We start from the raw sequence: 27,316 nt of genomic DNA on the forward strand, positions 1-27,316 counted from the left end.
GGACCATAGCACGCCAGGCACTCCTGTCTTGCACTGCCTCCCGTAGTTTGGTCAAACTCATGTTCGTAGCTTCGAGAACACTGTCCAACCATCTTGTCCTCTGTCGTCCCCTTCTCCTAGTGCCCTCAATCTTTCCCAACATCAGGGTCTTTTCCAAGGATTCTTCTCTTCTCATGAGGTGGCCAAAGTATTGGAGCCTCAGCTTCACGATCTGTCCTTCCAGGGAGCACTCAGGGCTGATTTCCTTAAGAATTGATAGGTTTGATCTTCTAGCAGTCCATGGGACTCTCAAGAGTCTCCTCCAGCACCATAATTCAAAAGCATCAATTCTTCGGCGATCAGCCTTCTTTATGGTCCAGCTCTCACTTCCATACATCACTACTGGGAAAACCATAGCTTTAACTAGACGGACCTTTGTCGGCAAGGTGATGTCTCTGCTTTTTAAGATGCTGTCTAGGTTTGTCATTGCTTTTCTCCCAAGAAGCAGGCGTCTTTTAATTTCGTGACTGCTGTCACCATCTGCAGTGATCACGGAGCCCAAGAAAGTAAAATCTCTCACTGCCTCCATTTCTTCCCCTTCTATTTGCCAGGAGGTGATGGGACCAGTGGCCATGATCTTGGTTTTTTTGATGTTCAGCTTCAGACCATATTTTGCGCTCTCCTCTTTCACCCTCATTAAAAGGTTCTTTAATTCCTCCTCACTTTCTGCCATCAAGGTTGTGTCATCTGCATATCTGAGGTTGTTGATATTTCTTCCGGCAATCTTAATTCCGGCAATCTTAAAAGAAAGATAATAAATAATAAGTTGCATTACTGAAATAAACTCCCTTTTCGACAATATTCTAATTTTCCGAGTTTCACCTGTGAGTCTGGTGTGGATATTTTGCTTAGCCAAAAGGGGTTGGCGCAGACAACCCATTGTGTCTGTTGCCCCTCGGAGTTGCCAAACTTGATCCAAAATCCATTTTTGAACACACTGCCCTTTTGTGACACAAACAACAAACCCGAGTGTCATAGTCCAGCCTTTTCCTTTTCCAATCCATCCACAAATTTCTCATAAAACCCATCCCTGCAAGTGTCCCGGAGGCACAACTTCAGCTAGCCAAGCAGAAGACACATTTAACTAAATCAACAATAATTCTGGTTCTCGGAAGAGGCCATTTCATCGCTGAAATGAAGCAGAGCGATCAGGAGAGGAGGACAAGGAGAATGCCAGCGGCTCAGGAGAGCAAATATTTGGGGAAGGCGGAAAGAGGGCTTATTGGCTGGGATTATACCAGGTTTACCTGTTGTGGCCTGTAGCCTGCCCACCTGCTCAGGGGGACCAGGTGTGCTTCAAATTGAGCAGGTGATAGACACCTCAGGACTAGGTTTACCTAGTTCAGCATCCTGTTTCTGATAGCTTTTGGGGAACAACAGTTGCAAAGGTGACTACCCTGCCTGGAGTGTCATTTCCGTGTGCCAGTGCCTCCTCTTCAGAGGCAGACGCTTCAAGATTGGAGAATTGATGCACCTCGTGCATATGAGGTTTCCTTTGTTGCAATGGCCATGATGCCAGCCCATAATATGCTTTCACTGTATCAGGATTTACCCTTGCAGCAGAAAAGCTGGTAAAATAAAAACAACCCTTTACATATCTGTAGCCAGTGCTGGTGGGGAAGCTCCATGAATCAAAGAAGTAAAGCATTTGGGGTGGGGTGGGGGGTTGGGGGTTGGAGGGATCCCCAAAGGTCATCTAGCTCAACCCCCTGCAAAGCAGGAATCCCCGGCAGTTGGTCCCCCAACCTCTGTTGAGAAACCTCCAATGAGTGAGAGACCACCACCTTCCAAGGGCAGGGCTGGATGAATCACGAAGCAAAATGAGCATGCGCTTAGGCCAGGGGTTCCCAACAAAATTTTCTCGAGGACCCCTCATCGAGCCGCTATTGTGACAAGGACCCCCATTAATTCCTAATCCTAAAATTAAAAAATGGTTTTATTTATTTTTCAGTTGTTTTCCTCTATTCTTTATCCTTCTTGGGGGGGGGGCGTTGGTGTGGTGGTGGCTGTGGTGGCGGCGGTGTGGGGGTCGGGGGGTTTCCCTCTGGAGGGGGGAAGGTTTCTACCCTTTCACCTGGGTTGAGGGTGGTGGTGGGGCCCTCTCTTCCCTGTCGTCCCCTCTTCTTTTCTCCTCCTCTGGGGGTGGCTGTATTTGCGGCGGTAGGAGCGCCAGCGCCAGCAGGTTTGGTGCGGCCTTTGTTCTTCGGGTCCCCCCACGAGGCTCCCCGTGTGGCGCGCAGGAGCTGCGGGATCGGGGGCCTTTGCTTGGGGGGGCTCCTTCCCCCTCTTGGGCAGCTAGGGGTGATGGCGACTGCAGTCGCGAGGCAGGCCCCCCCAGGATCGTTGCGCGGTGGGAGGTCTCGGGCCACGGAGCACCGCTCGGCCGTCAGCCGGGCGCCCTCGGCTTTGGCCCAGCGGGCTTCAGCGGCTCCTCACTTGCTCCGCCGGACGTTTCCGACGCCCACGCGGTCGCCGCGGGGTCCGCGGCCTGGAAGGCGGTTTTGGGCCTCTAGGCCCAGGGGTTCCGCCGAGTCTCCAGCCGGACGCACTCAGCCTTGGTCCGGTGGGGTCGCCGGGGGGCCTTCAGTGACTCCCCGGTTGATCCACCGGGCTCGCTTGGCGTCCGCGCACCGGCGGCGACAGTTCCGCCGGTTCCGGCGGGCCAGAGTCTTGGCATCTAATAGCATCTTGAGGACCCCTCTGGCATAGCTCGCGGACCCCTGGGGGTCCCTGGACCACCTGTTGGGAACCACTGGCTTAGGCCATCAAGGGAAGGGAAATTTTCCATTGCTGGATTTACTATGGGCCATATGGTGCAGCTCGGGGGGTCGGGGGGAAAGGCTCCACCCTCCCCAAAGACTTGGGAGCAGACAACACATATTACTGAGAAAATTTTGTAATCCACATTTAGTAAAGATATGGGGCGGTAGTTCTTTACTTGAGTTCTGTCCGCCCCCTCTTTCGGCAACAATGTGATGAATGCATCTTTCCACGACTCTGGCGCCCGATCCCCTTCCAGTATTTTGTTGCATACTTCCATTAGTGGTTGTATTAGCCAGTCCTTTAGAGTCTTATAATATTTTGCAGTCAATCCATCTGGTCCTGGAGCTTTGCCCAATTGCATTTGATTGATTGCTGTTTCAATTTCATTTCTTGTTATCTTACAATTGAGTAGGGTTTTATTTTGCGTCGAAATTTTTGATAATCCATATTTGGCCACAAATTGGTCCAATTCTCCTGAATCTTCTTTATCTTCTTTTCCTCCTGTATAATCTTGCTTATTGTGCTTTGCTTTTGTCTCTTTTTCATTTGCCATGCCAGCAGTTTCCCACATTTATTGGCTGATTCGAAGGTTCTTTGCTTCATCATCTTCACCTTCCACTCTAGTTCCAATTTTATTAATTGAGAATACTGTATTTGTAATGCCTTTATTTCCTTTTGAATCTGTTTGTTTTTTGGGTTGGCTCTTAATTTCTTCTCCTCCTCTTTTAACCTGTTTAAAATACTCTCTTTCTTTGCTTCTTGTGTTTTTCTTCTTATTGTGTTTTGTTGAATTAGAAAACCTCTCATCACCGCCTTGCTGGCATCCCATGTGACCCTTCTTTCCGTTTCATTATTTAGATTTATTTCAAAATAGTCTTTTAGGGTCTTTTGGGCTTTTTGGACTATCTGCTCATTCCTTAGCAGGGCATCATTCATTCTCCATCTAAACGAACCCTGCAGAAACAGTTTCAATTCCAACAGAACTGCATTGTGGTCAGAAAATGTCTTTGGGCAGATTTCCACCTTTGTTATTTTTGGAGACAGATCTCTTGTAATCCAGATATAATCTAATCTGGAGCCCGTTTGATGTACATCTGAGAAAAACGTATACTCTTTTTCTAATGGGTTTTTCAACCTCCATGTATCTATCATATCAAAGTTATCTGTCATCTCAAAGAAGGTCTTAGGGAGCCTACCTTCATTTGTTAGTTTTAGTCTTTGTGACCTATCCATCAACGTGGATACAACCCCGTTTAGGTCTCCCATCAAAATTATTTTGTAATCCAAATAATCCAACAGTCTATCATGCAATTTTTTGAAAAATTCAGATTTGGCATCATTTGGGGCATAAATTCCGACTACTAAGAATTTTTCGCCTTGCGCTTTTACTTCAACCGCAACGTATCTTCCTTCCTCATCTTTAAATATCAATTTGGCTTCTAATCTCTCCCTGACATAAATCACCACTCCTCTTTTCTTAACTTTGTCCGATGATATAAAGTCATTTCCCAGGTTTTTATTTTGCAATATTTTTCTATGAGATCTTGTCACATGTGTCTCTTGTAAACATATCACATTTAAGTTCTGTTTTCGCAACACATGATAAACCTGGTTCCTTTTCACTTTTGAGTTAAAACCGTGAACATTCCACGAAAGTATTCTCAGCGCCATCTTAGCTGCTTAGTTTCCGACTGGTGCTGCTCCTGGTCTTGCTCCTCCTAGCAGAGGATCGAAGAGGGGTGATGGCAACGCTTGTGGGTCTGTGTCTGGTCCTCTTTCTCTCTCAAAGTCTTTTGCGTTTTGCTCCAAAAATCTTAACTTGTCTTCCACTGATTTAATCCAAACTTTTTTCTGGTGATATTTGAAAAAAATCCCCTCCGGAAATTCCCAGCGAAAGAGTATACCTTTCTTTGTCAAGAGGTTTGTATATTTCTCTCTGAGGGTCAAAAAGAATTTCGGGGTGTCTTTGAAAAAGATGACCTGTTTTCCCTTTACTTTCAACTTTCTCTGGTAGTGTAATCCCAAAATTTTATCTCTTTGTTCCTTTGTCTGGAAGACCACCATACAATCACTTGTGAATTTGGGGTCCTTTTTCTTCGATTTTGCTCCGAATCTGTATGCCTTTACAATTATTGATTCTAGTTCTTCCTTTGTTAAATTCCACGCCGTCATAAATTCCTGGATTAGAACAGCTTTTAAATCCTCTTTTTCTATCTCTGGAAAATCCCGTATCCTCAAATTCATCTGCCTCTCCCTCATCTGCAGAAACGCGATTTGCACTTGCGTTTGGTAGTGCTGGCTTTCCAGATCTTGCACCCTTATATTTTCCAGGTGCGCCACTCTGGTCTCCACTCCTGCCACATCAGCCTTCACCTGCTGTACATCTTGTTTCAAAGTGCCAATTTTCTCTTTTAATTCTTTAAAATCCTCTGTATGTTTATCCTGTGTCTCCTGTAATTTATCCTGCCCCTCCTTAAGGGTACTTAGCATTTTGAGCACTTCATCTTCAAAAGTTGGCGAGACCGACAATTTCCTCCTTGGTCTTGCTCCTGGACCCTCACCTGCCATATCAGCATAAAGCTCCTAGTTCTGCCGTCACTGAGGGGTTAATTGGGCTTCCTTCTCCTGTTTTGCGGCTTCCCACCGTTGAAAAGCTGCTTTGCTTGCAAGATTGGAATGTCAAGGTCACCGTTTTCCCACTATCTGCCAGCCGGCTGCAGCTGCCAAGACGCACCAGTTCCACAGTAACAGAGACTTTCCCACTGGCAGACAAATTAAAGTATAATCCATAAACCGAAAGAGAATGAATACTTAAACGAGCGGCAGGAAGGCTGAGACGCTGCCAATTGTCCTTTGTGCTTAAAAGTCTTAAAATATCTTTTTTCAGGAGTCCTGGCTGTTGCGATGTCTCTTTGTAATCCAGTTCAGAAACACTGTATACGTTCCATTCCCTCACGTCGTTACAATGTAGCTAGCCGTCTGACCCGGTCTCTCCCTCCCAGCGAGAGAGGCGGCTTCTCCTTCACCAAAAACTGTCTTCACAGGGCGATTTAAACTCAGTCTTCCCCCTCCCACTGCCCTGCTGCGGGGGGGATCCCGAGGGTTGGATTTTGATATTGCAAAGTCCAAAATACCTTGTTATTGCAGCAATTCTTACTTGCTTCCGTTGTTAACGCAGCAGAGAAGGAGCGACCTCCATTTTAGCTCCTCCCCGCAGATCGAATAATGTCCAAATTATCCAACACTTTAATAAAATTCTTTTTACTCACGGGATGCCAATTTAAAAGATCGTCGCTTGTTTTGGTTGGAGAACTTGATCGCTTGAAGATCTGTCGGACTTGCGGCTGCGCGCTCCGGAGATAGCGAAAGTGCTTCGATGGTGCCCTAGTCTTCGACCTCACCCGCTCTCAGCGACCCTTACTAGGGTTTACTGGGGAGACGTCCAGGCACCCGCCGAATCCTGTCCTCATAACGCTCTATATGAGGCTTGTATGGAAACCCGCATCGCCGTTGTCGCGGTTTCCTTGCCCCCAAAGCGCCGGAGATTCCCGCAGCTGGAAATCTCCCGTCCGACCAGCTCCGCGATCAAGCGGAAGTCCCAGTATCTGTATTTCTAAATGAAACCCCCTTTTGCGACTCTGGCCAAGGACTCTCAGGGATGCAGGGAACAGCCACAATCCTTTAAGCAAGAGGTCACGTAGCCAGGGTGGTGCTCCTCTGCATACCCATAATGCATTCAGGTACCATCTCCTGCCATTCCCGACCCTCCGAAGCCAGAGGCAATACACACACCTGGACCCATTGTTTTCCCCCCTCCAGGTACTCAAGGATCCCCTCCCAGATACTTACTGGTACTTGCTTATCAATGTCCTGGGACATCGTGCATTGTTACCTTATGCTAATCCTGTTTACCTCCTGTTTACCTGTATGCTAATGCCCCTTGCCCCTTCCCCTTTTCTGACGTTTTACCCTGTCACAAGTGATGTATGTATGATGCTTTCGATATGCATTATGGGATGGTGGTGGGAACTTTTAAAAGTTCAGTCTGGCATTGAACCTACTGCGCAGTAATAAACCTTGCTGTTTGCTCCGGATCGTGGCTGGACTCCTTCCTTTTATACTCCGCAACGACCACAGGCCCTTGCCTGATGAGCTGGGTGGCTGAGCATTCTCGCACCCAGAATTTTGCCCTAACAAGCATCCTGTTCTCACAGTGGTTAAACAAAAGTCCCAGTGGGAAACCAGCAAGCAGGATTCAAACTCAAGAGCTCTCCCTGTGTGTTAGGGCAAAATTCTGGGTGCGAGAATGCTCAGCCACCCAGCTCATCAGGGAAGGGCCTGTGGTCGTTGCGGAGTATAAAAGGAAGGAGTCCAGCCACGATCCGGAGCAAACAGCAAGGTTTATTACTGCGCAGTAGGTTCAATGCCAGACTGAACTTTTAAAACTTCCCATCACCATCCCATAATGCACATCGAAAGCATCATACATGCACACTTGTGACAGGGTAAAACGTCAGAAAAGGGGAAGGTACAAGGGGCATTAGCATACAGGTAAACAGGAGGTAAACAGAGGACGAGATGGTTGGACAGTGTTCTTGAAGCTACGAACATGAGTTTGACCAAACTACGGGAGGCAGTGCAAGACAGGAGTGCCTGGCGTGCTATGGTCCATGAGGTCGGACACGACTAAACAACAACAATGGTAAAGATTCTAGTGCAGCATTTTGAAGTAGTACAATAAACTAGCTCTATTTTTTAAAAAAATGAAAAATCAGGGGAAAGCGCGAACGCAGTTCCCCACTACCACAAATTATGCAGTCGAGTTTCCTGCATTTGGGGAAATCGCAAGGGTCAGCACACCCGCAGTGCAATGGATGAGCCTCACCCTGGGAAAACCACCTTCATGATCATGGTGTCTCCCCTGCCAGGTAAGTATCTGAAGAAGTGTGCATGCACATGAAAGCTCATACCAAAATAAAAACTTAGTTGGTCTTTAAGGTGCTACTGAAGGAATTTTTTTATTTTGTTTTGACTCAGACCAACAGGGCTACCTACCTGTAACAGGAGGTAAACAGGATAAACATAAGGTGGGACCCAGGTGGCGCTGTGGTTAAACCACTGAGCCTAGGGCTTGCTGATCAGAAGGTCGGCGGTTCGAATCCCTGTGATGGGGTGAGCTCCCGTTGCTTGGTCCCAGCTCCTGCCAACCTAGCAGTTCGAAAGCACGTCAAAATGCAAGTAGATAAATAGGAACCGCTACAGCGGGAAGGTAAACGGCGTTTCCATGGGCTGCTCTGGTTTGCCAGAAGCGGCTTTGTCATGCTGGCCACATGACCTGGAAGCTATACGCCGGCTCCCTTGGCCAATAATGCGAGATGAGCGCGCAACCCCAGAGTCGGTCACGACTGGACCTAATGGTCAGGGGTCCCTTTACCTTTACCTTTAACAATGCACGATGTCCCAGGACATTGATAAGCAAGTACCAGTAAGTATCTGGGAGGGGATCCTTGAGTACATGGCCGGGGGGGGGGGGCAATGGGTCCAGGTGTGTGTATTGCCTCTGGCTTCGGAGGGTCAAAAACAATGGGTCCGGAGGGTTGGGAATGGCAGGAGATGGTACCTGAATGGATTATGGATATGCAGAGAAGCACCACCCTGGCTACCTGACCTCTTGCTTAAAGGATTATGGCTGTTCCCTGCATCCCTGAGAGCCCTTGGCCAGAGTCGCAAAAAGGGGGGTTTCATTTAGAAATAAAGATACAAGGTATTCATTCATAAAGAAATATGGTTACATAGAGTCTCAGGCAACAGAGAAAGGGTAGGAAAGGGACCCTTTATTACACAGGGCTTTATCTTGAGGGGTTCGTGTTGGTGCGATACTAGAGTGGTGTTGTAGGATCAGACGGGGTCCCCTTGAGGGCATTTGTGCCAATCTTGAGTCCCAAATGAAGCCTCGTTTGGGTGCCCCCCCCATAAAATTCCCTAACAAATGAAAAAAATACATCCTTGTGGCATTGCTTGGCTGAAACATCAGTTCAGAGCCCCTTTGCTTCCACCTCCCTCCATTGTTTAAGCCTGGATTTGGGAGCTTCTACAACCCAGGAAGCCCCTTCTTCTGCCAGGTCAATGTTTGCCAGAGTTCCACAACCTGCATCCCAAACTAAGAACAAGCAAAGGCTTGTTTCTTTGCCCAGGAGACTTTCAGGGTGATAGCCAAGCCATATATTTAAAGCATCTTATACCACATCATCATTGTCATCAATAATTTATACCCCGCCCACCTGGCTGGGTTTCTCCAGCCACTCTGGGTGGCTTCCAACAGAATATTAAAAGCACAATAAAACTTCAAACATTAAAAGCTTCCCTAAACAGGGCTGCCTTCCCATGTCTTCTAAAAGTCAGATAGCTGTTTATTTCCTTGACATCTGATGGGAGGGCGTTCCACAGGGCGGGCGCCACCACCGAGAAGGCCCTCTGCCTGGTTCCTTGCAACCTCACATCTCGCAGGGAGGGAACCGCCAGAAGGCCCTTTGAGCTGGACCTCATGTCTTTTGACTGCCCTGGCTTCTCCCAAAGAATCCTGGGAACCACAGTTTGCTAAGGATGCTGAGAGTGGTTAGGAGACTGCTATTCAACTCCTAGAACTACAGTTCCCAGGGTTCACCACAAAGAGGGATTAATGGTTAAAAACCACACTGAGAATCGAAGCTCTGCGAGGGGTCCTGGGGTCTCCATGCCCTTAGCAAACTACAGTTCCCATGGTGCTTGGTGATGGCTCTGACTCTGGGGTTCAGCTCCTTGAAAGCACACACTTTTCTAGCACTGATTCTCTCCTTTCTTTCAAAAGATCTTCTTTTTAAAAAATTAAATGTTATCCACATAACCTAAACAGCGAAACAGAACTTCCTGAGACAAAACACGTGGAATCTAAACCGAGCCGAACGAAGGCTCGCTTGGGATGCTACAATCGCAAGAATACATGAAAGAGCTGGTTGTCAGGATACTTGTGAACAAGATACAGTAGAAACACAAAACTACAGCAGAAAACCCCAGAGACGCAAGGAGCAGCAAAGGCAAAAGGCTCTCTATTATATCCAGAAAAATTCTCAACCAATTGGATGTTACTTATTCCACATTTACTGAGACAAATTTGTATACTGCATACCGCATATCTCAGGGGGTTCACCAAAGTTGATGATAAAAAAAGATGATAACGCCAGCTTGGATGAGAATAAAATATGTTCTGCTTGAAAGCTGCTTCAAATCCTCTCCTAGCTGATCTTTCATGGGACGGAGGGAAGCAGAGAGCAGACCTCCCTCTCCTGCTGCTGCCTGACCCCCCCCCCCCCGCTGGGTGCCTGCCCAAGTTGGCACAAATTGGTTGGAGGGACAGGATCCTCCTGAGACTTTGTTTGCAAGAGGTTTTGAGACATGCCAGGCCTGGGTTTAGTCTGCCCAGCCCCTCCCTCTTGTAGGGGTATATAGCAACCGCTTGGCATCTCGGCCTCACTCTGCACCCGGGGACTAGCGCAAAAAGGGAGCGTTTTAAACACAGAGGTGAGTGACTGGTGAGAAAAAGGCCCATGTCCTTTGTCTGGTTTCACGAGGGCTGGAGCTGTTTCTTTGATTTTAAGCAGGCATTCCCTTCGAATCATAGAGCTGTAGAGTTGGGAGGTGACCCCGAGGGCCCTCTAGTCCACCCCACTGCAATGCAGGAAACTCAGCTAAAGCATCCATGACAGATGGCCATCCAAAATTTGCTTAAATGCATCCAAGGAAGGAGAGTCCCCAAACTCCCAAGTCGAGACCATTCCACTGTGGAACAGCTCTTGCTGTCAGAATGTTCCTCCTGATGGCTAACTGGAATTTCCTTTCTTGTAATTGGAAGCTATGGGTTCGAGTCCTCCCCTCTGGAGCTTCAGAAAACAAGCTTGCTCCATCTTCCTTGTGACAACCCTTGTTATCATTCCTAACAATTTCCCATGAGTTTGAGGGTGGAGCGACTTTCCTCTGAGACCTGCTCGCTGGTATCCAAAGCCTTCGGGAGTAGCCAGGGACATCCTTGCCTTTCTCTGCTGTGAGTCCTTCCTTCCTCCATCTCCCTCCAGGCAAGGAAGGATCCAGGCCATGGGGACCACGGCTTACATCATCGTTGCTCTGAGCATCCTTGGCCATTGGGCTGGCAGCCCCTCCGCAGCAGGTGAGTCGAGGTCCCTCCTTGCTCCTCTGTGCCTTGGAGAATCAGTGGGCAAAGGGCCAGAGGGAAGGGAGGGCAAAGGACCAGACTGGCACTCAGAGGCATCACTGCCTCCAATGTGGGACAAAAGAAATCAAAAACCCCTCTGAAACGGACCTTGAAGCCTTGGATCTGGGCCTAGAAATGCAGTGCAAAAGCAAGTGAGCCCCCAGTGAGCTTCATGGCTCAGTGGGGATTTCAACCCTAGTCTCTCAGGTCCCGACCCAACACTCTAACCACTACAGCACACTGCCTGTTTCCTGCCTGTTCCTCATTTTGTTGACTTGGCTTAATGGGGGAATTGAAAGAGCTTGAAGTAAGTAAACTGGCTAGCTTTGCTCGTTTCTTCTGTGTTTACTCTGCTATTGTCTATATGGGAAATATTCTTCTTATAGGAGAGGCAGATTAATTTTTGCTGGTGATCTTTGCACAAAGCTTTAAGAGATCAGGAAGCCTGCCAGGCCAATGGCCCATCTAGTCACAGAGATGTAGAGTTGGAAGGGATCCCCAAGGGCCATCTAGTCCAACCCCCGGCAGGGCAGTAACCGCAGCTAAAGAACCAAAGGATCCTGTATATATATATCTCTCTTTTTGGTCTTCACCCAAACCTCTTTCAAAAGCAGCTGCAGAATCGATGGAGGGCCCCACTTCTCCCTGCCCGACGGACTGGCTCTTCTACGAGGGCAGCTGCTACGGATACTTCTCCGACCGGAAGTGTTGGAGAGAGGCCGAGGTGAGTCCGGAGTCACGCCTGGATCATTCACACCAGACCCAACACCCTGCGGGGCTGCTCTTTCCAGAGAGAGACGCTCTTGAACTGACCGCATCTTTTATTTATTTATTTATTAACAAAAATATACATTAAAAAGCAAACAGAAAAAAGCATACATAAAAAGAAAAGGGGAAAAAAAGATAAAACAATCTTACAATATCGGAAAAAATAAAAATACAAAATTGTCCAGTAGCACCTTAGAGACCAACCAAGTTTGTTCTGGGTATAAGCTTTCGTCGGCATGCTGCACACTTCTTCAGATAATTCTGATTTTTTTTCGACTGCATCAGACCAACACGGCTACCTACCTGAATCTAGAATCTTGCAATGGTTATTCTTAGACTGATGTAGATCTTGACTTGTATATAATGAAATTATTTAAAAGTCTGAGATTCATATACATAGTAATATAGTTATACAGCACAGTATCTAAGAAAAAAGAAATAGAAATTCTATGATTCTATGAAAAAGAAAAGAAAAAACCAACTGTGTCAAAATGACAATTTAAACAATAAAAAATACCCATAGCACCGGTCCTGAAAGACCTACATTGGCTCCCAGTACGTTTCCGAGCACAATTCAAAGTGTTGGTGCTGACCTTTAAAGCCCTAAATGGCCTCGGTCTGGTATACCTGAAGGAGTGTCTCCACCCCCATCGTTCTGCCCGGACACTGAGGTCCAGCACCGAGGGCCTTCTGGTGGTGCCCTCACTGTGAGAAGTGAGGTTACAGGGAACCAGGCAGAGGGCCTTCTCAGTGGTGGCACCTGCCCTGTGGAACGCCCTCCCATCAAATGTAAAGGAAATAAATAACTATCTGACTTTTAGAAGACACCCGAAGGCAGCCCTGTTTAGGGAAGTTTTTAATGTGTGACATTTTAATGTATTTTTAATCTTTGTTGGAAGCTGCCCAGAGTGGCTGGGGAAACCCAGATTGGCGCCCTGGCCTCTATGGGTGAGACGCCCCTGCTCACTGTTAAATAAAAACTGCCTCTGAACTGACCGCATTCTTGTCCTGCCCCTGCTTAGGAAGAATGCCAGCAACAAGGCTCTCACCTGGCTTCCATTCTGACCAAGAAGGAGTGCTGCCGCCTCCGCAGGTACCTCTCCAGGTTTCGGCCTGACGGGGACGTCTGGATCGGGCTCCACAATCTTGCCAAGGTTGGTCTCCCTGCCCCATGCGCACCCACCGACCCCCACCTTAAGCAACCCCCATTCCCCAGAGTGTAGCCCCTTCACACCGATTTCATTTTGTTCTTTATTGCCTGCCCTTCACCCCAAGGTCCCAGGGCAGGTTGTAGCAATAAAACACAGCATTTAAAAAAAACCCCAGTTAAAAACAACTTGCCATTACAGGGATGAGTTGGGCCCCCAAACCAATACATCTCATCTTGAAAAGGATCTAGGAGTCTTGGTAGACCACAAACTTGATATGAGTCAGCAGTGTGATGCAGCAGCTAAAAAAGCCAATGCAATTCTGGGTTGCATCAATAGGAGTATAGCATCTAGATCAAGGGAAGTAATAGTACCACTGTATTCTGCTCTGGTCAGACCTCACCTGGAGTACTGTGTCCAGTTCTGGGCACCACAGTTCAAGAAGGATACTGACAAGCTGGAACGTGTCCAGAAGAGGGCAACCAAAATGGTCAAAGGCCTGGAAACGATGCCTTATGAGGAACGGCTTAGGGAGCTGGGTATGTTTAGCCTGGAGAAGAGAAGGTTAAGGGGTGATATGATAGCCATGTTCAAATATATAAAAGGATGCCATATAGAGGAGGGAGAAAGGTTGTTTTCTGCTGCTCCAGAGAAGCGGACACGGAGCAATGGATTCAAACTACAAGAAAGACGATTCCACCTAAACATTAGGAAGAACTTCCTGACAGTAAGAGCTGTTCGGCAGTGGAATTTGCTACCAAGGAGTGTGGTGGAATCTCTTTCTTTGGAGGTCTTTAAGCAGAGGCTTGACAGGCATATGTCAAGAATGCTTTGATGGTGTTTCCTGCTTGGCAGGGGGTTGGACTGGATGGCCCTTGTGGTCTCTTCCAACTCTAGGATTCTAGGATTCTATGATCTCAAGCAGGGACCCACATGCCGTTCTGATCTGCAGAATTGGCACTGCTACATACCACATTGGTCCGAATATAAGCTGCACCTTTAAAATTCAAGGAGGGTAAAGAAAAAAAGACAATACCCAAATATAAGCCACTCTCTTAAAATTCCGCAGGCACTCACACCTGAAAATGGCAAATGTAGCAGAAAATCCTACAGCAATATCGTAAAAGCCAATTTTTGTAAGGTCGCGAATTTAAGCTGCACTTTTCACAGTCGTAATTTGAAGGGGGAAAAGTGCGGTATTCAGGCCAGTATGGTAATGCCCGTTGTGCATTCATAAAGATTAATTCACAACCATAGTTTAAAAGATACAGGAAGCTGAAACACTAACATAGGTTAAAATTCACAGCACCTTTCTAAGCCTCTGGGTGTAGGCTTGCCTAAGGAGGAATGTTTTTTAGCAGCCGCTGAAAAGAGCGCAGGGAAAGCAAAGCGCCTGCTTGATCTCAAGAGGCAGGGAGTTCCAGAGGGCATTGCCGCGCAAAATGATTTGAGTTCTTGAAAATGTGAAACAGGCATTACGTGGCACCTTCAGTTGTGCCCATTCCGCCGATCTGAAGCAGTCAGGTGGGCTTGTGTGGGGTAAGGATATCTCACGGGTAAATGGGTCCCAAGTTATTGAGGACTTTATATACTAATAGTAGTGCCTTGAGCTTGCCCCGGAAGCAAACTGGCAATCAGTGCAGACTAGCTGTATACAGTCTACCCTCCTGAAGCACATTCAAAGAGCCATCTTTCCTGCAAAGAATTCTGGGTACTGCAGTTTGTTAAGGCTTTTCTGGGAATTATAGCTTCAAAGGATGCTTTGAAGGCAAGAAGGTGCATCAAATGTGCTTTGAAGGCCACAGTCTCCTTGCTGCTCTGTGCCACATTTTGAGAACTTTAAAATAATGCTTCTGACATTATTTACACCCCCCTCTCTCTCTGAGAGAGAGAGAGAGCGAGAGAGAGAGAGAGAGAAGTTGACTGTTCCCTTCAGTCCAGGAAATGCTCATGTCACCTATTATTATTTGCTAAATGACCGTGAAAAGATGACTATTGTCAACATGGGTGTGCTCCAAAAGGCATTTAGCTTCTCCCCAGCCCTTTTTATTTGCTTTGATTAATCTATGCTCTGTGTAAACTCCCTCTCCCTAGTGTGAAAAACCTGCACCATCCTTTTGTTTTAAATGGGGGAAGGGGGGGGAAGCAGTGCATGAGTGAGCAACGCCCCCCCCCCCCAGTCTTGCTCTGCCTTTGCCGCAAGGCTGCTCCTTGCCCCTCCTCCTCATTGCTAGAGAGCAGGACCAGAGGTTGACTGAGTTTACATGCATGCTGCTTTTACATGTATTGTTTGTGACTTTTGTAGTTGTGCTATTGCTGTATTGTTTTAATATTCGATTGGGAGCTGCCCAGAGTGGCTGGGGAGACTCAGCCAGATGGGCAGGGTACAAATAAAAAAATATTATTATTATTATTACACTACTATGAGATGTGCCCAAATTGGCTTATGGAAAATATAGCAAACGCTCAGAACATCGAAATAACAGAGTCCTGGAAATGCAGACAAACAAAATACAGAACGTGTTGGGAAATGACAACAGAAATGACAACAAATCGACAATGTGGCAAGAGCGGAATAAATCCAATATTACAAAAAAACAACAACAACCCCAAACCCCAAAAAACATTTAAGTTGAGAAATACCCAAAGCAAAGCATGGTTTTGCTGCACTCCAAAGAGCCTGGCTTAAAATCAGCTACAAATCCAGCTGACAGTCCCCTTGTCCAGCCCTCATTCTGTTCTTATCTCTGCCAGAAGCGCCTCTGGGGTGCATCATGTTCCATTCAGGAAAGAGCTGGTGGCAGACTCTCCTTCCCCGGATGTCTTTAAACAGAGGAATCATTTAGCTGTGATTCCTCTGCATTGCAGGGGGTTGGACTAGATGACCCCTGGTGTCCCCTTCCAACTCTCCAGCTCTGTGAGTTGCCGTTTTTATTAGCCAAAAGCAAAAGTTTGTCATTGGCAGTGTGGCAAGCTGCTGCTTTCTCTCGTTGCCCATCTAGCCAAGGGTCCAAGTGTGTTTATCGCAGGCTGTGACACTTTTCATTAGGGATCCCGTGGGGGACTCAGCCCTGAGCCCATCTGCATGCCAAGCAAGTGCTGTTTTTATTTAGTTATTGCATTTATATCCCACCCTTTTCTCCAAGGAGCTCAAGGCGGCATCCGTAGTTCTCCCTTTCCTCATTTAATCTCCTAAACAACCCTGCGAGGTAGGTCAGGCTGAGAGAAGACGGTGACCAGCTCCCAAGGCCACAGCCAATGAGCTTCTCGGCCCAGTCCTTCTTAGCTCCTAGTCTGATGCTCTAACCACTACACAAGGCTCCCCAGATGGAGCCTGATGCCTGTGGCAGGGAGGTCCACCACCTAGCACTACTGGGTGCTTTGGGGAAGGTTCCCCCTGCCTGAACTTTGCTCTTATGTGCCTATGGGAGCCCCTGTCCTCCTCCTCCTCCTTCCACCCTCCCCTCGAGGCACAAGGGTCACCCCTTCCTCGTTTTCTCTGTCCCTGCCAGGCCCCTGGAAATGGATCCTGGCAGTGGAGTGATGGGCTCATCGCCGACCACACGCAGTGGAGCACTGGGCAGCCCAATAATCATGGCAAGACTGGAGAGTGGTGCGTGGAGCTGTGGCGAACCACAGGTGAGAAGCCTGCGGACAGGTGTGCATTGCGCTCTGTGGGCTGGGAATCCCCTCGCTCCCTGACCCATAGTGGAACGGAGACCGGGTGCGGTGGGTCTTTGTTGCAGAAACTGGTTGTGCACAGCGCTGAGTGGCCAGCGCTTATGATGCCACGAACACCACCCACCTCATGACTCAGAACAGCCTGGGTGCAGTAGCTGGATCAGGCCCAAGTGTGTGTGTGGGGAGTCCACCTAGCCCAGCATCCTTTCGGTAGAGAAGGAGACTCTTCATCTCAGGGTTGTGGGGTTCGATCCCCATGTTGGACCAAAAGATTCCTGCTGTTCGACAGAGGTCTCCCTCGGAAGGTGGTGGCCTCTCCTTCCTTGGAGGTTTTTAGGCCTTCTGTCATGAATGCTTTCGTTGAGATTCTTGCATCAAACCAGGTTGGGCTAGATGCCCTTTGGGGGGGACGCTTCCAACCCTACCATTTTGCTTCTGCTGTTCCCAAATGTTGGCGTTAATTCCTGTCTCACTGCTTAGGTTTCCGAAAATGGAACGACGAGCTCTGCAGCCGTAAGAACAGCTTTGTGTGCAAGTATGAGGCTGAGATGGCTGCCACGGAAAACGACTGCGAGTGAGCAGCAGAGGTGGGGGCCTCCTCTGCTCTCTGCTGCCCTGGTGTGTTTCCTCCTCTGCTGCTTGGCCTCTCCTGTGCCAGGCAGAAAAAGGTCTTCCTTTTCCCTTCTTTCCGGTCGCCACACTGTGGCAGCAATAAACTCTCTGAAGCAAGCAGGTTTCTCTGTGCCTGTCCTTCCATCGCACCTTGAAAGCGCACGCCAAAGATTCATCATGTGCGCATTGCTCTGGCACCGAAATTTGTGGGTGTGAGTGGTGCGTGGAGCTGTGGCGATTCACAGGTGAGAAGCCTGCGGACAGGTGTGAATTGTGCTCTGCGGGCTGGGAATCCACACTCTATGCCACACTCTAACAACACTGGCTCTCTTGGCTTTGTGACCGATGCTTTTTCATTTCTTCAAAATCCCATCTGAAAGATCTTCACCACTTTTCTGTCCTGCCCTGCCCTCCCCAAAACCCACATCCCTCCTGCTTTGCACCTTTAATCTAGTGCAGCAGCTGTCCAAATGTGAGCAGAGGATTTGCAATGCCATCCTCCTCCTCCCGCCTTTTGCTGAAACAACCAAACTATGGAATACCGGTAATTGGGGTGCTTAAAACTGCAGAATTTCATCACCAGGAAACTGCACTGCAGTATCCCTGCCAAGAAAACTCCATGGACGAAGACAACAGGCATATAAATGCCTTGATACCTTTATTTATTGTGTTTCTATCCCACTCCCCCCCCATGTTGCTCAAGGTGGTGACAATGGTTCTCCCTTTCCACCCTTAACCCACACAACGGCCTTGTGAGGAAGGCTTAAGATGAGGGGCATTGACTGGCTCAAGGGACTTCCGCTAGTGCTGTGTTTCAGTTGGGGCTTTAAAGCTCCATTTCCAAGCAGGGTTTTGGGGTTTTTTTTGGTCCTGGCTCTTTCCTCCAGGAAAAAACCTCATTTTACTGCTGAATTGGTGGAACAATTGCCTCCAATTCAGTGGTAAAATGCGGATTTTGCCCGGGAAAGAGCTGGGGCAGAAACAAAACTGTTTGGACATAACAGCATCCCAATTGCACTCATTTCACACACTAGCAAGGTTATGCTGAAAATTCTACAAGGCAGGCTTAAGCAGTATGTGGACCAAGAACTCCCAGAAGTGCAAGCTGGATTTCGAAAGGGCAGAGGAACCAGAGAACAAATTGCAAGCATGCGCTGGATTATGGAGAAAGCTAGAGAGTTCCAGAAAAACATCTGCTTCTGCTTCATTGACTGTGTCGACCACAGCAAACTCTGGCAAGTTCTTAAAGAAATGGGAGTGCCTGATCACCTCATCTGTCTCCTGAGAAATCTCTATGTGGGACAAGAAGCTACAGTTAGAACTGGATATGGAATAACTGATTGGTTCAAAATTGGGAAAGGAGTACGACAAGGCTGTATATTGTCTCCCTGCTTATTTAACTTATATGCAGAATTCATCATGTGAAAGGCTGGACTGGATGAATCCCAAACTGGAATTAAGATTGCTGGAAGAAATATCAACAACCTCAGATAAGCTGATGACACAACCTTGATGGCAGAAAGTGAGGAGGAATTAAAGAACCTTTTAATGAGGGTGAAAGAGGAGAGTGCAAAATATGGTCTGAAGCTCAGCATCGAAAAAACTAAGACCATGGCCACTGGTCCCATCACCTTCTGGCAAATAGAAGGGAAGAAATGGAGGCAGTGAGAGATTTTACTTTCTTGGGCTCCTTGATCACTGCAGATGGTGACAGCAGTCACAAAATTAGAAGACGCCTGCTTCTTGGGAGAAAAGCAATGTCAAACCTAGACGGCATCTTAAAAAGCAGAGACATCACCTTGCCGACAAAGGTCCATATAGTTAAAGCTATGGTTTTCCCAGTAGTGATGTATGGAAGTGAGAGCTGGACCATAAAGAAGGCTGATCGCCGAAGAATTGATGCTTTTGAATTATGGTGCTGGAGGAGACTCTTGAGAGTCCCATGGACTGCAAGAAGATCGAACCTATCCATTCTGAAGGAAATCAGCCCTGAGTGCTCACTGGAAGGACAGGTCCTGAAGCTGAGGCTCCAATACTTTGGCCACCTCATGAGAAGAGAAGACTCCCTGGAAAAGACCCTGATGTTGGGAAAGATGGAGGGCACTAGGAGAAGGGGACGACAGAGGACGAGATGGTTGGACAGTGTTCTCGAAGCTACGAACATGAGTTTGACCAAACTGCGGGAGGCAGTGCAAGACAGGAGTGCCTGGCGTGCTCTGGTCCATGGGGTCACGAAGAGTCGGACATGACTAAATGTCTAAACAACAACAACACAGCCTCCCAAGCATGTTTCAGGAGAGCTGTTGCTTTGGGTTGCAAAAAGCAGCACACCAACATTCACCTGTTTATCCATTCATTCATGGGTTTATTCATTTTGAAAGCTTTGATTTATTTATTTTATATAAAGTGTCACCACTAAGCTCCCACTAAGCTAAGCATTAAGCTCCCATTTGGATGCAACTTCATATCCAAGCCAGGTTGAGAAACTCCAAGGATACAGCGGCGAAGCAATGAGATGAATTTTGTGCACGTGATCCATTATGGGCGAAGTTAGAAGAAGAAGAAAATCAAATGGGGAGAAGATGCATTTTGTTTGTTTCCAGCAAAGGATGGGTCGTGGGCTCTGAGATCTGGCAGGGGCAGCCCACCCACCATGCCCACGGGCACCCCTGGCATTGCCACCTGAGCTTGGCAGTCCTTAACAGCCCTCGGCTGCTACTCTTCCAGCGGCTGAGCTAGGAATCACTTCCATTTGTAAGAAACTTGGTCCCAGGTGGCGCCGCAACTTGCCTTTGGAGTGGCTTCAGTGACCGGAACTCACTCTGTGGCGGGGGTGTGCGAATCATGACCCACGGCCTGTAAATCTGCCCATGCCAAGCTGGGGCCCTTGTCCTCAGATGCCACCTTCCCGGCCGCACGGACCACGGAGGAGGTGTTAGGCCCCAGATTGGGCCGTGGGGGAGAGTTGAGGCGTCCAGTCCCATGGGCCTCGTTCCGGGAGACATGCGTGATACAAAGGGACTCCCTCTTCTGGGCCACCATGTGGGATGGGAGTTGGGGGTGGACCAGGACATGGGAACAGTCTGGGGGGTGGTCTCGGGGGGTAGCTGAGGTCTGGTGGTGGGCCAGACCACAGGAGTGGTCTGAGTGGTGGTCTCGGGGGGTGGCAAAGGTCTGGTGGTGGCCCAGACCACAGGAGGGGTCTGAGTGGTGGTCTCAGGGGGTGGCCAAGGTCTGGTGGTGGGCCAGACCACAGGAGGGGGCTGAGGGGTGGTCTCAAGGGGTGGCCAAGGTCTGGTGGTGGGCCAGACCACAGGAGGGGGCTGAGGGGTGGTCTCAAGGGGTGGCCAAGGTCTGGTGGTGGGCCAGACCACAGGAGGGGGCTGAGGGGTGGTCTCAAGGGGTGGCCAAGGTCTGGTGGTGGGCCAGACCACAGGAGGGGGCTGAGGGGTGGTCTCGGGGGGTGGCAATGGTCTGGTCGTGTACCAGGCTGCTGGAGACCTCTGGGGAGTGTTATTGGGGGGTGGCCAAGGTCTGGTGGTGGGCCAGACCACAGGAGGGGTCTGAGTGGTGGTCTCGGGGGGTGGCAAAGGTCTGGTGGTGGGCCAGACCACAGGAGGGGGCTGAGGGGTGGTCTCAAGGGGTGGCCAAGGTCTGGTGGTGGGCCAGACCACAGGAGGGGGCTGAGGGGTGGTCTCGGGGGGTGGCAACAGTCTGGTCGTGTACCAGGCTGTTGGAGACCTCTGGGGAGTGGGATTGGGGGGTGGCCAAGGTCTGGTGGTGGGCCAGACCACAGGAGGGGTCTGAGGGGTGGTCTCAGGGGGTGGCAAAGGTCTGGTCGTGTACCAGGCTACTGGAGGCCTCTGCGGGGTCATCTCGAGGGGTGGCCAAGGTCTGGTGGTGGGCCAGACCACAGGAGGGGTCTGAGGGGTGGTCCTGGGGGATGGCAAAAGTCTGGTCGTGTACCAGGCTATTGGAGGGCTCTGGGGAGTGGTATTGGGGGGTGGCCAAGGTCTGGTGGTGGGCCAGACCACAGGAGGGGTTTGGGGGGTGGTCTTAGGGGGTGGCCAAGGTCTGGAAAATGGCACATTCCCATTTTGTTGCAGTTGGAGCTGTGGCCTTGGAGGTGGTTGTAGCCGTGGCAAAGCCTGGGGCTGCGCCATTTGCCGCTGGTCGTTGGGTAGTGAAAGCTCCTCGTTGGTCGTCTTCCTGATCCAGTCGAGGTAGAATTGTGTGGAGGTGTAGACCCCCGGCCTCTTTTCCTGGCCGCAGACAGACGGTCCCCAGCTGGCGATTCCAACCACCCAGTAGCGTTCGGACCTCTGCCCCCGGCACATGAGGGGGCCGCCTCTGTCACCCTGCAAGTGGAAGAGAAAAGGCTCCTGTGAGGATCTGACCTAGGAAGGGCCTTCTCCCCCTCCTCTCATGGCTGCTGCCTGAGATGCTGCAGGCTGAATCACAAAGAAGTTTTGCATGTTCAGAGAAAGTGTTCCGCTGTTCCAGGAGCACCAGAAACCCGTAGCCTTGATTTTGTCTGAGCTTCACCCACCTTGCAAGTAGCTATGCCTGCTTCCATGCTTCCAGCACAGATGTTCTCCTCAAGGATCTGATAGGACCACCAGTCCGGGCTACTGCAAGTTTCCTTGGGGATGAGGTCAACAGTACCCTCCTGCATTAAGTCGGGAAATTTTCTCGCTGAGAACAGAAAGGGAAAGTGGGGGGTGAGGGGGAGGCTCAGTTCAGATTCCACTCCCCACCCCACCTGCACCCCCCAGGACTAATGGAGAGAGGCATGAAGGCATGTGCAGCAGCATTCCCTCCCCCTCAAACCTAGTTGATGGACTGGGGGTGGATCAGAAACAAGGGTATGTCAGGCTGCAGAGTAGGCGAGCTCCTGGTTTGAGAGGGCCCTTAGGGACCCCAAAACTCTCTGTTTCCACCTGAAACCACATCCCTTACTCCCAACCTCTCCATCAGTCCCAGTATTGCATACACTGAGCGATAGCAGCATAAGACAGGAGTTTCCAGCAGCCGTACCCAGAGATTGAAACTCATTCTTCTGCATGCAAAGCCATCATTTCTGAGCTGAGTTTTGTGGGCAAGCATCTATGTCTGGAGAAGGTGCTCTGCCCAGAAGCCGTGAAGGGGAATGGCTCTCAAAACCAACCATCTCCATGCACACACCTGCCTCACGCCAAAGACTAAGGACTTCTGATGAACACAGCCCAACCATATCTACCAACGTAGAATCAAAGAGTGGGAAGGGAAGCCCAAAGGGCATCCAGACCAACCCCCTACAACACAGGAATCAAGATTCAGGACTGCAATTGTGGCCACTGTAATTTTCACCATGACTACCATTGCTATTATGGTTTTTTTTTGGGGGGTGAAAGTGATTGGCAGGGAAGGTGTGGTCTGCAAATTTACTTTAGGCACACAGCCAGGGCGCTCCTTCTGGGGGGCCTGGTTTCCCTGCAGATCTCACTTTTCGGGTCTATGATTCCGAAACCGCTGACGTAGCAGTGCGTGAGCAAGGAAACTGCCACGCTGTTGTCCGGCAAGCAGGCTGGCTGGATATAGTCTGTGCAGTTGACTGGCTCGTTCAGCTCCACCAAGGAAATGTCGTTGTGCACTTTCCTGTAGGTATCGTTCAAAAAGTGCTCGAAGCGCTCGTGGTTCACTAGCCTTTTGATCCTGCGCCTCTGGGCATCGGGGCCGGGGTTGGAGATGCGGTTGGCGCCCATCAACAGGCTGATGTGTGGTATTTCCCTGGAACAAAGAATGCAAACAGGGTGGGGGGGCTGTGCTCCTGAACAAAATGAAGGTCAGCAGAAGTTGGGTGGATGTTGGAGTACAGGCAGCACAGCTGGGTCTGAGAAGAGAGAAGAGCAGGCAGGACTCAGTGCCCTTTGCCTGATTCCCTTTCCCTAATTTGGTTCTGACCTGCACATCTTTCCCTTCTCACATAATGCCACTAGCTGGATTTGGAAAACCGGACGCAAACAACTTGCTCATCAGTGGTCCCTCATCAAACTGGGGCAACATTATAAGTGGAGCAATGAAGAGTTGCTTTGATCCATGACTTTGCTCAAGGGGTGGAGGGAATCTTTGGAAATTACATTTGGGGTGTCGGTTTTGGTTTCTATCATTTTTCTAATCTTCTCTGCGTCCTTTTTTTGCACCCACCCTTGTTTTAGTGTAAATTCCTCTTAATGTACACATTTTCGCAGAGCAATTTGCCCCCAAACAATTGTTTTTGTACATTGTTTTCATGAAATATTGCATTTTAAAGGACACTTTGCCCCAACGCGTGCATTCTTACACATATTGCAATTCATTAATTCTGTTTAAAACCTCTAGTAAATATGCCAATTGCTCTCCTTTTTTTAAAAAAAGTGTAATAAATGTGACTTTTCATCTACCTCTGCTGTTTTTGTTAAACCCTGGAGTGTCAAATTCTGGAGCAAAAGTTTCTCAAAAGAACTCCAGAAAGGCTTGTCCGGTTTGCAGATCTGTGGGCCTGTGTACGAACTGCAAACTTCAGTAACACTTCATAGTCGAAGGAGCCTATAGGATGAGTCTCAGAAACTTGAGTCAAACAGAAGGGGGCCACCTTAGTCCTAGTGTCCTTCTTTCAAGTTTTGCAGGAGATCTGCTAGACCAGGCATGTCCAAATTCAAGTGATCTACGATCCAGTATTAAAAACTGGCAGTGATCCACCACCCTCCAAAGTCATTTAAGTTTATGAAATAAGCAGGCAGGCAGGGAGGCAAGCACACAAACAAACAAACAAACAAACAAACAAACAAACAAACAAACAGATTTCTATTTCACAAATATTGTAGCTATGTTTTGATATTATCATGACGGACCCAAATAGTTACTAGATGGACAAGTGAGAAAAGTCAAACTATATTTTTATATTAGTTTACAGAGATCTGAGGAGACAGTTGGCGCGCAAAGGGCTTCTCTCTCTTCCCCCTCCCAAAGCAGCCCTTTCTCCCCCCCCAAGTGCAGAGCGGGCAGCGGGGAAGGGAGGAAAGTGACTTTGGAGGAAGAAAGCTCGGCTGGAGGAGGAGGAGGAGGAGGAGGAGCTCAGGCTTGCATGATTCTGGCGGCAGAGAAAGGATTTCTTTCTCATTCCGCAACTGACCAAGATCAATCCCATGATTGATGAGGGTTGTTCCTGGGCTTCCGATTACATTGTCCTAAGACAGGTATGTCCAAAGTCCATTTTGGGTGCTTAAGCTGGCCTGCTGGCCGGTTTAATCAGGCCCCTGTGGCAGTTTCTTCCTTGGGGTAAAATCCTCAAAAAAGCTCATCAACTTCAATCCAAAAAAAGGCCAACAACTTCGGTTGGCCCTCGCGACGTTTCACCTCATCAAATCTGGCCCTCTTCTGAGTTTTGACGCACTGCAATGCTGAGAGCAGCCCTCTGAAGGCAAAAGGTGGGACTCTGCTCCCCTGAGATGCACCCACCCTGAATGCCACGTTTCCAGACCCCGTGACAACACATCTTGGGAACCCTTTGCTTACTTTGCTTTCTGAAAACAGTGGGCTGCACTGAGGACCCATCGAGGGCTGATGAGGGAACCGCCACAGAAACTGAAGAATCCCCTAAAAGTACTTATTTGGAAGCTGACCATCCAGGGCCACATTCCGGGGAGAACGTTGCTGCCGCCCACAACACGGAGGGGGTTATGGCTGCCCGCCATGGGACGCCTTCCGCAGACTCCGCTGGAAAGCAAGACACAGATTGCCATCTACAGAGGATCAGAGCCATTGCATATATATCACCTCCCCCCAGTTTGCTCCAAATACTGGACAGTCCCCTCCTCTTGGACATCTTGGGAAGAGAGGGATGAAACTGGAGGTGTCCAGCTGCACTTCTGGATGCCTCCCAAAAGACACTCATTCCAAGACTTTTAAGACAGAGGAGGGAACCATTCAAAAATGAACTGTTCAGCAAATCCAAATTAATACGCTATTTTCTACCCCTCTCTCCCACCCTCCCTCTGTCCTCTATCTAGAAAAGAAATATTTCCTTTTGTCTGTCCCCCTGACTGGTCCACCATTCTGCTTCCTTGGGGGACCCAGATGGATTCTTATATTCCGAGAGAGGGGCAAACATGCCCTCTGAGAACAGACACTGTCTTTGACCCCCCACAATGAAGGGGAGCGAGAGCAACCAGGGGCTCTGTTGTGCCTCCCTCTTCTTCGAGACCACATCCAGAAGGAGCTGATGGGTGGGATTCCCCCTCCTGCCTCCTTGCCATGTCTGCCCTCTATCCCCACTTACTCGCAGGTGGTTTCCTCGGGATGGGAGGGCTGGAAAGCAGCAAGGGCCAGAACGGGGAGGAGCCACCACCCCATCCTTCTTCCAGCTCCAGGTGTTGCTGCTTCCTCCATGTTTTCCTGGAATCCATGACATCACAAAATGGAAGATTAGTCAGATCAGCAGGTGGAAAGTCTGACATCATCACAAGTTCTCCTCTCCTCTCGTCTCCTCTTCTCTTGAACAACCCTTTCATTTGAGAGAAGTGTTTATGTGCCCAGAAGCATGGAAAGAGCAAGGCTTGCAGCTGACTTTCTGCCCCATGGAGTGGGCATCCTGTCATGCGGATCCCTGCAGGCGTTGGCCAGCTGCAACATCCATTCTTTGCAGCACAGGGTGCCCTTCCTTGTGCCTACAGGAGTGCCAGAGTGCCAAGGCAAGGCACCCATTATAGTCCTAGAAAGAGAAGCACTGGCTCCGTGCTCAAAAGCCTATGTTCTGGAGACAAGTTGTGTGTGTAAAGGGCTCCTTTCTGTTCCATGTTCCATGTGCCCCTTTCTCCCTGCATTGCCCATTCACACTCAAACTGTGTACAACAGTGGGCCTTCCTAGAGTCCCTGTTTTCCAGGGACATTCCTGGATTTATGGGAGCTGACCCAGGTTCTGATTTGATCCTGGAATGTCCCGCTTTTCCTTAGGATATCCCTATTTCCATCAGAGAAATGTTGGATGGAAAGGAGTTATTTGACCGCCCCCCCCCCCCGGGGCAAGGAGATAAGCAATCACACAATGTTTAGAAGACATATCTATGATTTTTCCATCATGTGACTCAAGCAAGAGTCAAAGCAGGACATCCTGGAATCCAATCAGAAGCTGGAGTAGTTTTTGTAATTCTGGGATGTCCTCCTCAAAGTGTGATGGTTGAGGGGTATGTGCTGTGAGAACAGGATGCTGGACCAGATGGGCCATGGGCCGGATCCAGCAGCCTCTCCTTAGGTTGTTATATCTATTCACCAGTAAACCCCACTGAGGTCAAAGGGGTTACTTCAAAGAAACTCATTGCCTGCTACATATTTGCATTGCAACAGGTTGGGGGGGGGGGAGGGAGAGAAAAGACCCACCGCTTATCTTTGTTGCTGAAAGCTGATCCTTAATCCTATAAGCCACTGGGCAGGCATGGGATCCCTCAATTATCAAATTTTTGAGAGGTTAAAATCAGATATTAAACAAGGATTTGAAGAAGAAAATCCCAAATTTGAAGTAGAAGTGATAAATTCAAAAGCTAAAATTCTCTCGAAAGCATATCGTCTTCTATTAGAATGGAAAGTTCAAGAGGACGAGGTCAAAACAGTGATGATCCGTTGGGCACAGGATGTTGGGCACAACATAATGTTTTCTAGATGGGAAAAAGTATGGGGAAAAAGTTGGAGTTTCAGTACGTGTAATGCTATTAGAGAAAATCTATTAAAAATGTTCTATAGGTGACACACTCCACAGAGACTTTCTAAAATGTATAAAAGAGTGCAAAATACCTGTTGGAGGTGTGAGAAAGTTGGTTATCTGTTTCACATCTGGTGGAAATGTAAAAAAATTAAATATTTTGGGATGAAATCCATCTAGAACTGGAAACAATCTTAGATATTAAATTTCAAAAAACACCAGAAGTTAACCCCTTAGGGATTACAACCCTGGATATACCCAACAAAATTCAAACCTTCTTCTTGTACACCTCTGTGGCCACAAGTATCCTGGTGGCGTCATACTGGAAGAGTGATAAAGTTCCAA

General features: G+C 48.7%; 2 protein-coding genes and 1 non-coding gene across 3 annotated transcripts; 1 reads left to right on the top strand and 2 right to left on the bottom strand.

The window, feature by feature from the left end:
- Positions 1-7,574: 7,574 nt before the first annotated feature.
- LOC118091590 (U1 spliceosomal RNA) lies at positions 7,575-7,738 on the bottom strand. Its single transcript, XR_004693402.1, has one exon. It is a non-coding gene; the product is annotated as a U1 spliceosomal RNA (small nuclear RNA).
- A 2,459-nt stretch (positions 7,739-10,197) lies between these two features.
- Positions 10,198-17,222, top strand: LOC132592761 (C-type lectin BpLec-like). The gene is made up of 5 exons (XM_060279766.2): positions 10,198-11,002; positions 11,659-11,771; positions 12,838-12,969; positions 16,476-16,602; positions 17,125-17,222. Exons 1-5 carry the CDS (start codon positions 10,930-10,932, stop codon positions 17,220-17,222), a joined length of 543 nt encoding a protein of 180 aa, XP_060135749.1. The 5' UTR covers positions 10,198-10,929.
- Positions 17,223-19,991: 2,769 nt separating this feature from the next.
- On the bottom strand, positions 19,992-25,665 carry LOC132592762 (serine protease hepsin-like). Its single transcript, XM_088652552.1, has 6 exons — positions 25,556-25,665; positions 24,793-24,993; positions 22,742-23,025; positions 21,806-21,951; positions 21,239-21,614; positions 19,992-20,518 (listed from the first exon to the last, which is right to left on the bottom strand). The coding sequence occupies exons 1-6, from the start codon at positions 25,663-25,665 to the stop codon at positions 19,992-19,994; spliced, it is 1,644 nt and encodes a 547-aa protein (XP_088508678.1).
- Positions 25,666-27,316: the final 1,651 nt, after the last annotated feature.

This window comes from Zootoca vivipara, chromosome 9 (assembly GCF_965207765.1).
Source record: "Zootoca vivipara chromosome 9, rZooViv2.hap1.1, whole genome shotgun sequence".
Lineage (NCBI taxonomy): Eukaryota > Metazoa > Chordata > Lepidosauria > Squamata > Lacertidae > Zootoca > Zootoca vivipara.

Bases quoted from the DNA above. Each gene is read 5' to 3' on its own strand.
- LOC132592761 (XM_060279766.2), top strand. From the start codon at position 10,930: ATGGGGACCACGGCTTACATCATCGTTGCTCTGAGCATCCTTGGCCAT. The intron at 11,003-11,658 runs GTGAGTCGAGGT...CTCTTTCAAAAG, and splicing joins TGGCAGCCCCTCCGCAGCAG to CAGCTGCAGAATCGATGGAG. The intron at 12,970-16,475 runs GTTGGTCTCCCT...TGTCCCTGCCAG, and splicing joins GGCTCCACAATCTTGCCAAG to GCCCCTGGAAATGGATCCTG.
- LOC132592762 (XM_088652552.1), bottom strand. From the start codon at position 25,665: ATGGAGGAAGCAGCAACACCTGGAGCTGGAAGAAGGATGGGGTGGTGG. The intron at 21,615-21,805 runs GTGGGTGAAGCT...TTCCACTTGCAG, and splicing joins CAGGCATAGCTACTTGCAAG to GGTGACAGAGGCGGCCCCCT. The intron at 20,519-21,238 runs GCCCTCCAATAG...CCACCCCTCAGC, and splicing joins CCCCAATACCACTCCCCAGA to CCCCTCCTGTGGTCTGGCCC.